Raw genomic sequence first — 12,923 nt, forward strand, 5'->3', positions numbered from 1 at the left:
GTAGGCCAAAAGGGATCTTTGAAGCAAAATAAACTCATTTTCAAAAGTCAAAAACAGAGGAAATTACCCACAGCTTCGTAAGTTATTCGATATGCAAATAAGGCATGCGTTAAGGATTGGGAAAATACAAACCTGTCTAAATAAAGCCAGTTTGGCCTATGTTTTCAAGCTAATGCTATACATTTCCATAGGCTCCTGCTATTTCCTGTCATCAGATGGATTGTGTGCCTGGCAGTACCAAAAGTAGAGAAAAAGATAGTTCAGGCAGATTGTTTTTATCACCTTGGAATAATGCCATAAAATGAAGGAAACCTTGACTACATCAGAAGCTTAACAGAGGGAAGCAAAGAAATATAAGCTTCACAGTAATCTGTAAAATGGAGGTGGCAAGGGTAGTTTCCCAGATTTAACTGGAGATCTAACAGATTGGCACTGGAGGTAAAGAGCTCTGAAGTAACTTCTTGTTTGTTCCTCAAACCCATAAATCCATGCTCCTGTGGCTTCTATGGGTTTTGGAAACGAACAGATGGTCAATAAGATTTCTGTGCCTGTAACTAGCATACATTTAAAAAATCCTAAATTCCTGCCCTCAACCAATACTTTAAGTACATCTGGGGTCAAGTGGAGTCCATGGCCATTACTGGAACTATACAAATCCCTGGACCCAATAATAAAACATCTTTCAGAATTACATGTCAAACAATGGTCTGTATTTCCTCAACTTCAGCTAATATTGAGACAGGAAGAGACCAAAAAAAAATTAATTGTTGCTGTCAGCAATAATAGCATGATCTTGGCAAGAAAGGAGATCAATATAAACTACAATTTTCCTCAATCAAATGATTGCTAATTTTTTCTGGAGCTTACCAAATTGTGTACAACTGAATCAATATTTTAAGAATAAGAAAATAAATCAAATTAAGGAGGACCTTTATATCACACAGTGATGCCGCCTGTCAAGGAGAGCCATTTCTGAGGCCCTCCCCAATCAGAAAAAAAAATCTAATGGTGAACTGGAATTCTAGATTTAGTAAAACTGATTTCATGAGAGATGAATAAACTGTACTTGTATATAAGAGCCAAATGGAATAGAAGTTATTATTGAATCCAGTTGCTAAGGATTTAAGAAACTGAATGCTTACATAACTCCTATATCTTAGATATTTCTGGAGAGAACTGGAATCTAATACATCTACAAATAAGAAGTATGGTAACTAAATTATAGAACATCACTCAGTTTTATGGTGGGATTTACAATACATGGAAAGAACGAACTGATTTGTTGAGGGTTAGGAGATGGATACAGAAAAGTATGCACAGTTAAACCACAGATCTTAAGAAAAAATTGCTTCAATTAGTTCTCTTGCTAAGACAAAATGAAAATAAAAAGCAGATGTAAAAACTGCAACCACATATTATTCACATTACAGAAAGAGCAGTAATATGCCATTCTTTCTTTTGATTGTGACCACATGCTTTGTTTTATGCTAAGGAAATCAGATGCGTAAAAGCCAAATGCCGCTTTTAAAACACTGCCATAAAGTTAAGTGCTGGGCCAGAGCATCTATATGAGAACATCACAATCAGCGAGCCCATAAAGAGAAGAAGACTTCTTATCTGCCCTTTTCACAAAGACCAACACCTCCTTCATCTCTGAGCCACATTCCTAGAGTTCCTCAAACTATTCTAACTCAACCACATTGACCCAACCACATTTATCATCTTAAATCTATGTGGATACCAACTTACTACCTTATAGTTACCATACACAGATAAGTCAGAAAGTCTATGTTTCAGCTTGTTCAGAAAACTGTTTTCTTGACCAACAAAGATAAATCTTCAAAGGAATTTTTAAAGTATCATGCCTTCATCAAATAACCCTTCCTTTCCCCGTGCTCCCACAGCATACACTTTCCGTACTTTTCATCCGATCAGTGCCCATCTGGTGGTGGTTCCTGTTTCACTGCACAGTCACTCCACAACTTGTTCTATGCTTACATCACATCCTCTGGTATCCTACAAGCTACCTTGAGGTCAGAGATCAAGCTTCATACTAGTCTGGACACTACATCAGCCACTACAGTATCTCCTACGAAATAAGCAGGCATTCAAAAATGTACTGATGATCTCTGCAAAGGCTTGACAAGCAACATAAATGCGTGAAGTGGGCCTCGGGGCCTGCCATGCAATATAGAGTGGTGGATACTGCAGCAAACTGGAGAATCTGTGCCCCATAGAAAGAGCAGTTGCTATTCAGCTCAATCCAGTAATTGCCAAGCAAGAATTTAGGTCTAATGCTGACATATTTTCTAATTTGAATTTTTCAACTAGAAATTTGGATTTTTATAGGAATTCACCTAATTTTTTAAATGTTGACTAAGAAAAATCTTTAAAAACTTTGTAAGCAAAAGGTGACCCATCTGGGAGATTAATTTCTCCCGTAGGTCAGGAGTTCCTGACCCCCAGGCCATGGACGGCTCTGGTAGGTGGCTTGTTAGAAATGGGGCCCCAGAGCAGGAGGTCAGTGGCAGGCACAAGTAAAGCTTCATCTGTATTTGCAGCCACTCCCCTCACTCGCCTCACCACCTGAGCTCTGCCTCCTGTTAGATCAGCGGCGGCATCAGATTCTCACAGTAGTGTGAACCCTATCATGAACTGCACATGCAAGGGATCTAGGCTGCACACTCCTTATGAGAATCTAATACCTGATGATCTGTCACTGTTTCCCATCACCCCTGGATGGAACCATCTAGTCGCAGGAAAACAAGCTCAGAGCTCCCACTGAGTCTACATTATGGTAAGTTGTATAATTATTTTGTTATATATTACAATGTAATAAAAATAGAAATAAAGTACACAATAAATGTAACATGTTTAAATCATCCCGAACCCATCCCTCTCCCTGGGTCCGTGGAAGAACTGTCTTCCATGAAACCAGTCCCTGATGCCAAAATGGTTGGGGACCGCTGCTGCTGTAGGCCACCAGTTTTCAGCCTCGTAATACACAATGGTGGTCTTCTTCTGTGTCTCTGGTCCCTCTGCCTCCTTCCCTAGTTCCTCTTCCTCCTCCTGCCCCTCACTTATGGAAATAGACTTTCTGGATATTCCTTGGATGTGCTCTCTCCCTCTCCTCTGAACCACCACAGCACTTTACTTATAGCCTTCTATGAGCCTGGGCACGGTGGCTCACGCCTGTAATCCCAGCATTTTGGGAGGCTGAGGCAGGTGAATCTCTTGAGGCCAGGAGTTCAAGACCAGCCTAGGCAACACAGTGAGACCACATGTCTACAAAAAAAAAAAAAAAAAAATAGCTGGTGTGATGGCGTGCACCTGTAGTTCCAGCTTCTGGGGAGGGTGAGGTTGGAGGATCACTTGGGCCCGGGAGGTGAAGGCTGCAGCAAGCCATGATTGCACCACTGTACTTCCAGTCTGGATGACAGAGCGAGACCTTGTCTCTTGAAGAAAAAAAAGCTTTCTATGGCACTTGCCTGTGCTGTCTTGTCCACAGTTTTCTACATATACTCAATACTTCCCGTAAAGAAATACATTCTTTATGTCACTTATAATAATATAATTCGCTGAGTTCTGTGTCACTGTGCTAAACACTTTATGTATATTAACTCAGCTACTCTTTACAAGAACCCTAAAGAATATTACTGTTATTTTATAAACAAGGAAAACGAGGTTTAGAGAGCTTCTAATTAGTGCCCAAGTCCACAGAACTAGTAAATGTTACAGCCAAATTTGAGGTGAGACTTTTTAAATTATACTTTAAGTTCTAGGGTACAGGTGCACAACATGCAGATTTGTTACATATGCATACATGTGCAGATAATTTCCATCTTTTTTTTTTCTTTTTTTTTTCTTTTTTTGGGATGGAGTCTTGCTCTGTCGCTCAGGCTGGAGCACAGTGGCGCAATCTCGGCTCACTGCAAGCTCTGCCTCCCAGGTTCACGCCATTCTGCTGCCTCAGCCTCCCGAGTACCTGGAACTATAGGCGCCCGCCACCACACCTGGCTAATTTTCTTTTGTATTTTTAGTAGAGACGGGGTTTAACCGTGTTAGCCAGGATGCTCTTGATCTCCCGACCTCGTGATTCGCCCACCTCAGCCTCCCTAAGTGCTGGGATTACAGGCGTGAGCCACTGTGCCCAGGCTGAAGTGAGACTTTCTGATTCCAAAGTATTTTATTTGCCTGATTCACCGTTAAGATCTCTACAATTCCTTATATCCAAGAGCACTCAGTACGTGTTGAATCAATTGTTCAAAAACAGAAATTTATATTCCACTTAAAAGAAATTCTTAAGGAGGACGCAGAAAAATTACTGGTGAGTTAATGGTTTGCAGAAGAGTTAAAGTGAATATGAACTATGAATATTTGTGGATTAGCAATTGATTGGAACTCATTCATCAACTACACAGATACACAGGGTTTATTCAAGATACAGTGTACTTATACAAAAAGTAGTCCAATCCAAAAATAATATCCCTAAAATACTTTGCCATGTTAGCATTTTTGCTTTGAAAATTCAATGTGCAATGCTGGTTTTAGTTAGAAATGAAGAAATGCCAAAGGGAAATTGAACAAAAGCTCAAAAGATATTCTTTTTTCTTTTACATGCGAAAAGCATAAATTATTTCTTTTTAACAACTACATTACATTTTTGTTTCTACATCCAATGGGAATCCCAAAATGTTGTTTTCCCTTTTCTTTCCAAATATATGTTGTTTCACATAAAAACACTTAATCTCAGTATGTAACAAAAATGTAATGTACTGGTTTTCCCTTTCATTATTTTTAAAATATCTTATCTGAACCATAAATGTGAACTCTGAAAATGTGATTTTGTTGATGATGAGAAAATGGGACCATATTCATGCTTTTTATTTGAAATCCTAATGGCCCAACAAAGCTCTGAATTCTCTGTCTCTTTCAAGAAGAGGAGGAAACAAGGGTCACCAGGTCATTCCCATGCTATATTTTTGCCAAAAGTGCACCTTTTGGATGGCTCTATCCGTGCCTTGGACTTCACAGACTTCACTTCATTTGACAATCATGAAAAACACATTTTCTATATTTAAGACCATAGTTCAGCTCTGAGATTTCAGCTACCCTTGAAATCTAATAAGAACAACAACAAAAATAAACTGAAACATGAAAAGAACAAAGAGTATCTCTGAAACATTTTATTATTCTATGTAGGGTTCCTCCTTTTTGAAAAATAGAATTCAGTAACATAAATAAACTAGCCTAACTCATGTCAAATTCCTGAGATATGGCCAGGCACGGTGGCTCACGCCTGTAATCCCAGCACTTTGGGAGGCCAAGGCGGGTGGATCACGAGGTCAGGAGACAGAGACCATCCTGACCAACATGGTGAAATCCCATCTCTACTAAAAATACAAAAATTAGCCAGGCGTGGTGGCAGGCGCCTGTAGTCCCAGCTACTCGGGAGGCTGAGGCAGGAGAATTGCTTGAACCTGGGACGTGGAGGTTGCAGTGAGCTGAGATTGCACCACTGCACTCCAGCCTGGTGACAGAGCAAGACTCCATCTTAAAATAAAATAAAATAAAATAAAATAAAATAAAATAAAATAAAAAACAAAGTCCTGGGATACATTCAAGTGAGGACAAAGATTCCAATTATCTCTGTTTTCCAAGAATTTTCATCCCACTGCAGAATTTCAGATCGATAGTGGGAACAACAGCACCACTACTGCAGTTTAAAGGATCAGAAGCAGCTGTTCTGTCCTTTAGAAATACAACCAGTTACAAAACTGTTTCCTTGGAACACCTTCCTACTGCTCCTTTCCCCTCAGGTTGCTTCAACTGGCATGAAGCTAGATCCCTAACCTTCAACTGACAGCTTAGAGAAGGTGCTTACTATAAATCAGAAGGATTACCTATAGGCTACTGATATTTAAATCTTTGGATGTTCCACAAAGATCACAGCCATCTACGATTGTACAGAAAATGATCTGGTGAAAACTTTCACAAAGCTGCTACAGAGTTATTAATCTCTTACGCAATCAGAAATTTTCTCCTCAATCTACCACCCAAACCAAACCAGATTCCATGAAGTACTAAAATATAGGGGTGGGGGAGAAATTTACTTTTCTGATATGCCACTCCTTCTACCAGATTTTTTTTTTTTTTTTTTTTTTTTTTGACAGGGAATCTCATTGTGTTGCCCAGGCTGGAGCACAGTGGCACAATCTCAACTCACTGCAACCTCCCGCCTCCCGGGTTCAAGTGATTCTCCTGCCTCAGTCTCTCGAGTAGCTGGGAGTACAGGCATGCACCACCACACCCAGCTAATTTTTGTATTTTTAGTAGAGATGGGGTTTCATCATGTTGCATGTTGGCCAGGCTGGTCTCGAACTCCTGACCTCAAGTGATCCACCCACCTTGGCCTCCCAAAGCGCTGGGATTACAGGCGTGAGCCACCACATCTGCTTTGTAAAAGAATATTTGAGGGAACTACTGAGAGAAGAAACAATTCATTTTAAAACTCTCATAGGAGAGAAGTCAATATAATGAGCTTCACTGCTTGATGTTAAATTAAAGGAGCGAAAAGAATGTGGCGGAGTAAAGGGCCAGTGGCTGCCACTGCTAACACCTAGTGCCACAGGAATAAAGAAAAATAAGGCTCTCAAAGGACTCATGAGTGCCATATCAGCTTTCTTCCCTCCCCTCACTCTTGATCATGATCGAGATTTAGCTTAAATCATACAGATACAATAATATTAAAATAAGTATTTCCTCAGTGACCCCATCCCAGAAAATTACCCAAATGAAAGAAAAGTGAGTAGAAAGTGGAAGTAATCGAAGGAATATACACACTGTTAGGAAACTATGATCACTGGAAAAAGCAACTGGCTAACAACCAGATTGTAAAATTATGTGAACTAGCTTTAGCACACGTTAACTTAAACAGTCTACGGGTTCTTCAAATACCTGATTATTCTGATTTTCAAGTCTTGGAGAAAAGCTGGAAATTGCTGGGGAGGCTGCAGAGAGTTCCTGGAGTTTTATATCAATTTCAGCAAGCTGCTGATGCTGGGTGACTGCCAGTGCATATCCTTTTACTGGGACCACCCAGCCAGACTGATCACCCTAAGAGGAAACAAGGGTCACAGGTCATTCCCAGGCTATATTTTTGCCAAAATATACCTTTCAGGTGGCTACAACAATGCCCAGGACTTCACACAAACACACACACACACACACACACACACGCACAAACACACACAGACAAACAGAATTAACATTGGGTTAGTAAAAGAATAATATGAAATAGTTTCTGGTTTTGTTTTCTGCCAGCCTGCATAAAGTATCTCCTAATATTTTGATGGGGGTTTCCCCTGTGGAACAAATCTCTTAGTTTCACAGTCTGGTTCTCATGACATTCTCATTTATCTACATTCAAAAAATGTTTTGTGACATGTTAAGTAGGAAGAAATTAGGTTTACCCTGTAATGGGATGTGGCATTTTCAAACTCTGTTCCTTAAAAGTAACACAGGGTCTATAAAATCAGTTGCTTGGGTTTCAAAAACTTAATTGATCATCTTTCATTCAACTAATATTTGTTCCATATTAACTCATAAAACCCATTCATTACATTCATTCAAAAATCTCATACTAAACGCCTACTGAACACATATATTATGCTAGGCACTGGTGATTCTATATGAATATCACAAGGTTCTGCCCTCGAGGAGTTCTCAATTTCTTGGCAGCAACAATTTTAACAAGGTGTGAAGAATGCTGGTAAGCCCTGGGCACCATGGGAACCAGAGAGGATCAACTAACCTCTGTGGGCAGGAAAGGGCTGGAGAAAACAGGACCTTAATCAAGAAAACACCATGATCAGGTCTGTATTTTAAAACTGGAACTACTGAGAGCAAGAGTAGAGGCAGAAAGCCCAGTTAAGAAGCAATAGTTATAATCTAGAACAAAAGTGCTGAATGACTGAACTAAGGAATGTTTTCTGGGAACACAGAACAGAATCCAGAGATATATAGGAAGTAGAATTTACAGAACCTGGAGGTAATTTTGTGGAAAAGTACAGGGAGACATAAAGATCAAGGATAAAGAACAAGTTCCTCAAGACACGGATGCCCACTGTCACCACTCCTATTCAACATAATACTGGAAGTCCTAATCAGAGTAATCAAGAAAGAGAAAAAAATAAAAGGCATTCAAACAGAAAGAGAAGAAGTTCAACTATCTCTGTTTGCAGACAACATGATTCTATACCTAAAAACCCACAGTCTCTGACCAAAAGCTCCTACATTTGACAAACAACGTCAGCAAGGTTTCAGGATACAAAATCAATGTGCCAAAACCAACAACATTTCTATACACCAACAACATCCAAGCTGAGAGCCAAATAAAGAACGCAATTCCATTCACAAGAGCCATAAAAAGAACAAAATACCTAGGAATACAGCCAATCAGGGAGGGGAAAGACCTCTACAATGAGAATTATAAAGCACTGCTCAAAGAAACCAGAGAGGACACAAACAAGTGGAAAAATATTCCGTGCTCATGGATAGGAAGAATCAGTATTGCTAAAATGGCCATACTCCCCAAAGCAATTTACAGATTCAATGCTATTCTAAAAACCACCAATGATCTTTTTAACAAAATTAGAAAAAGCTATTTTAAAATTCATATGAAACCAAAAAAGAGCCTGGATAGCCAAGCCAATCCTAGGCAAAAAGAACAAAGGACGCATCACATTACCTGACTTCAAACTATATTACAAGGCTACAGTCACCAAGACAGCATAGTACTAGTACAAAAACAGACACAGAGACCAATGGAACAGAAGAGAAAGCCCAGAAATAAAACCACACACATACAACCATCTGATCTTCAACAAAGTTGACAAAAACAAACAATGGGGAAAAGGACTCCCTGTTCAATAAACGCTGCTGGCATAACTGGCTAGCCATATGCAGAATATTGAAACCAGAATTCTTCCTTACACCATATACAAAAATTAAGTAAAACCTAAATCTATAAAACCCTTGGAAGATAACCTAGGAAATACCATTGTGGACATAATCCCCATCAAGGATTTCATAATGAAGATGCCAAAAGCAATTGCAACAAAAACAAAAATTGACAAATAGGACCTAATTAAAGAGCTTCTGCACAGCAAAAGAAACTATCAATAGAGAAAACACAATTACAGAATGGGAGAAAATATTTGCAAACTATGCATTCAACAAAGGTCTAATATCCAGAATCTATAAGCAACTTAAGCAAATTAATAAGCAAAGAACAAATAACCCGATTAAAAAGTAAGCAAAAGACACAAACAGACAATTTTCTAAAGAAGACACATACATAGCCAACAAGCATTATGAAAAAAATGCTCAACACCACTAATCATTTGAAAAATGCAAATCAAACCACAATGAGATACCATCTCACACCAGTCAGAAAGACCATTACTAAAAAGTCAAAAAAATCACAGATACTGGCAAAGCTACAGAGAAAAACACCTATACGCTGCTGGTAGGAATGTAAATCAGTTCAGCTATTGTGGAAAGCAGTGTGGCAATTTCTCAAAGAACTTAAAACACAAGTACCATTCAACCCAGCAATCTCATTAATGGGTATATACCCAAAGGAATATAAATCATTCTACCATAAAGACACATGCATGCAGGCCAGGTGCAGTGGCTCATGCCTATAATTCCAGCACTTTGGGAGGCTAAGGCAGGTGTATGGCTTGCGCCCAGGAGTTCAATACCAGCCTGAGCAACATGACAAAACCTCATCTTTACAAAAAAATTTTAAAAATTAGCCAGATGTGGCGATATGCACCTGTAGTCCCAGATACTCAGGAGGCTGAGGTGGGATGATCACTTGAGCCTGGGAGGTCGAAGTTGCAGTGAGCCATGACAACATCACTGTACTCCAACCTGTAAAACCATGTCCCAAGGGTGGGGGGGTGCGGGAAGGCACATGCATGCATATGTTCATCGCAGCACTATTCACAAAAATCAACCTAAATGCCTTTCAATAGACTGGATAGAGAAAATTTGGGACATACACACCATGGAATACTATGCAGCCATAAAAAAGAATGAGATAACGTCCTTTGCAGCAACACAGATGCAACTGAAGGCCATAATCCTAAACAAAATAACACAGGAATGAAAACCCAAATACTGCACGTTCTCACTTATAAGTGGGAGCCAAACATTGAGTACACATGGACACAAAGAAGGGAACAACAGATACTGAGGCCTACTTGAGGGCAGAGGGTGGTAGGAGGGAGTGGATCAAAAAACTATCTATTGGATACTATTCTTATTACCAGGATGATGAAATAATCTGTACACCAGAGTCCTGTGACATCCAATTTATCTACAGAACAAACCTGCATGTGTACCCCTGAAGCTAAAATAAAAGTATTTTATTTGTTTAAAATAAACAACTTAAAAAATAATAAACTTTGTTATGGCCTTACCAAAAAAAAAAAAAAAAAAGAACAAGTTCCTGATTTTGTGAAGTCGGTGATGGTGGTCACGTTATCCAAACTAGGGATTATATAGATGCAGTAGGTTTGAAGAGAAAGCTAATGAATTGTTTGGGAGCTTTTGAAACTGGCAGACATCCCCCTACGATATCCACAGATTACGTTAGGCAGTTAAATACTTTTATGTGAAATTCAAGATAGAGACTTGGGATTGAAATAAATACACTTGACTTACCCACATATCTACAGTGGTTCAAACCCTGGGGGCTGTGAGAATGGATAAGGTCATAAAGGGAAGCATTAGTGCAAAAAGAGGACAGAAGCATCATGAAGAATATTTGGAATAACGTGGCAAGTAGAGGGCAAAGAAACTTATTTCATACATTTTGATTTCAAGATGCTAATACCAGGAATTAAGCCCTAGGTGATAATCAGAGGCATTACAGGTAAAAACTTTATGCAGCAAGACTTTTACATTTTTATCCTCTTGACCCTGGCATTCACAGTCCCTGTTTCAGTGAAATCAAACAGTGTGTGGGTCTTGGCAGGGAAGCATCACGACAAGACACTCCTCTCCACTCTCTGACATCAAGACAAACAGATGACCTAGATTCGACTAATCGAAAGCAAACACCCCGAACCTTGAGGGACAGAAGCAAAGCTGCAGGGAAATGATTAATGGAGACAGTGATGGTAGCAGCAATGAGCATCTCTTGGAGAACAAACGTCTGGTGGAGCCAGGGGCAGCCAGCCCCTAACCAGGCTGTTCCTAAAGCCATGTCTATGGCTGCCTGGACATCTGCCTGGTGTACAAACCTGGTTCCCCAAACTTCCCATTGAGTCTATGGACTACTCACAACTCCCAATAAATTCATTTTGTGTTGCTTTAGCCAAAGTCCATCTTTGTTACTTGCAACCCAGAACAATGACTGATAAAAAATTTATTGCCATGCTATTTATAATAAAACATCTAAAAATAGGGGGAAAGTGGGTAGATTGTAGTATATCAATATAAGGATTATGATATAGTCATGAATGTTCTTAAATACACTTGTAAGTTGGTATAAAGAAATTGAGCCTCAGTGAGGTTCAGGTAGCTAAAGGCACACAACTCTAATAAACTGACAGAAGTCCAGGTTCTGACTTAAATTCCATTGCTTTCCATTGAAAATAAACATGAACAGCTTTAAAAAAAAAGAAACTTATGCATAATTTTTAAAATATATTACCTAATTACTCACAAACTCTAGTAATTTTTCCTAAATAAAGGTGATGTTAATACCATATAGCCCAAATGATAAATAACAAAGAATCACAGAAAAGTAAAGCTATGAAATTGATGATGAAATAGTGGCTAATAGATTTTAAATTCTTGTCTGAATGGGATTATTTTCAAATGACGCTGAAGTTAAAAGAGCATGTCAGATTAAATTCAACAGAAATGTAAAGGTTTCATGCACTACACCATTACAGAAATAATATATGTAAGAGGTAGTAAATGGCATCCTTTTTTTCTATGTGTCTAGCGCCTCTATACACCCTTGCTATGTGTGGGGAACTTCTAGCTTTTAGGAATCTTACCTTTCCAAGATAGAACAGAAAATGCTCTTCACCAGCATCCTTTACAGCTAGGGTTCATGCAGGTAACTAAGGGTCCACACTACCAGACTCCCCGACTCAGTACTACTAGATGTGAGTGACCTGAGATCTGATCCAAACCCATTTCACTGGTGAGGGTGGTAGTAGAGACAGCTTAGGGGGTGCCATTCATTGCAAGTGTGAGTTCCCAACACAGATGAAAATATTTTTTAAATTCTAAATAAGTATCCTAGAGCAGTAGTCCCCAACAATTTTGGCACCAGGGACAGGTTTCTTGGAAGACAATTATTCCATGGACTGGGGGGCGCGGGGTTAGAAAGGATGGTTTCAGGATGAAATTGTTCCACCTCAGATCATCGGGCATTAGATTCTCAAAAAGAGCAGACAACCTAGATCCCATCCATGTGCAGTTTACAGTAGGGTTCGTGCTCCTGTGAGAATCTAATGCTGAGGCTGATGTGACAGGGGGCTCAGCTCAGGTGGTAATGCTCCCTAGCATACCGCTCATCCCCTCCTGCTGTGCAGCCCAGTTCCTAACAGGCCATGGGACCAACAGGTACCAGTCCCCTGTCCTAGAGAGATTCAAGAGAAGGTTACATCCATAAAATTATGCATGACGGCTGGGCACGGTGCCTCGCGCCTATAATCCCAGCACTTTGGGAGGCCAAGGTGGGCGGATCACCTGAGGTCAGGAGTTCAAGACCAGCCTGGCCAACATGGTGAAACCCTGTCTCTACTAAAAATACAAAATTAGTATAGTGCAGTGGCAGGCACCTGTAAACCCAGCTACTTGGGAGGCTGAGGCAGGAAAATCACTTGAACCTG

General features: G+C 39.7%; 1 protein-coding gene across 2 annotated transcripts in view; it reads right to left on the reverse strand.

Moving 5' to 3' along the window:
- The window catches only part of FSIP1 (fibrous sheath interacting protein 1), a 190,190-nt gene that overhangs the window by 123,536 nt on the left and 53,731 nt on the right, over window positions 1–12,923 (reverse strand). For both annotated transcript variants that reach the window (XM_025390805.1, XM_025390806.1), the window contains exon 9: window positions 6,958–7,116. In XM_025390805.1, the coding sequence (XP_025246590.1) occupies window positions 6,958–7,116 (159 nt within the window). The remainder of the gene's footprint in view (window positions 1–6,957; window positions 7,117–12,923) is intronic.

The sequence above is a fragment of the Theropithecus gelada genome, chromosome 7a, assembly GCF_003255815.1.
Source record: "Theropithecus gelada isolate Dixy chromosome 7a, Tgel_1.0, whole genome shotgun sequence".
Lineage (NCBI taxonomy): Eukaryota > Metazoa > Chordata > Mammalia > Primates > Cercopithecidae > Theropithecus > Theropithecus gelada.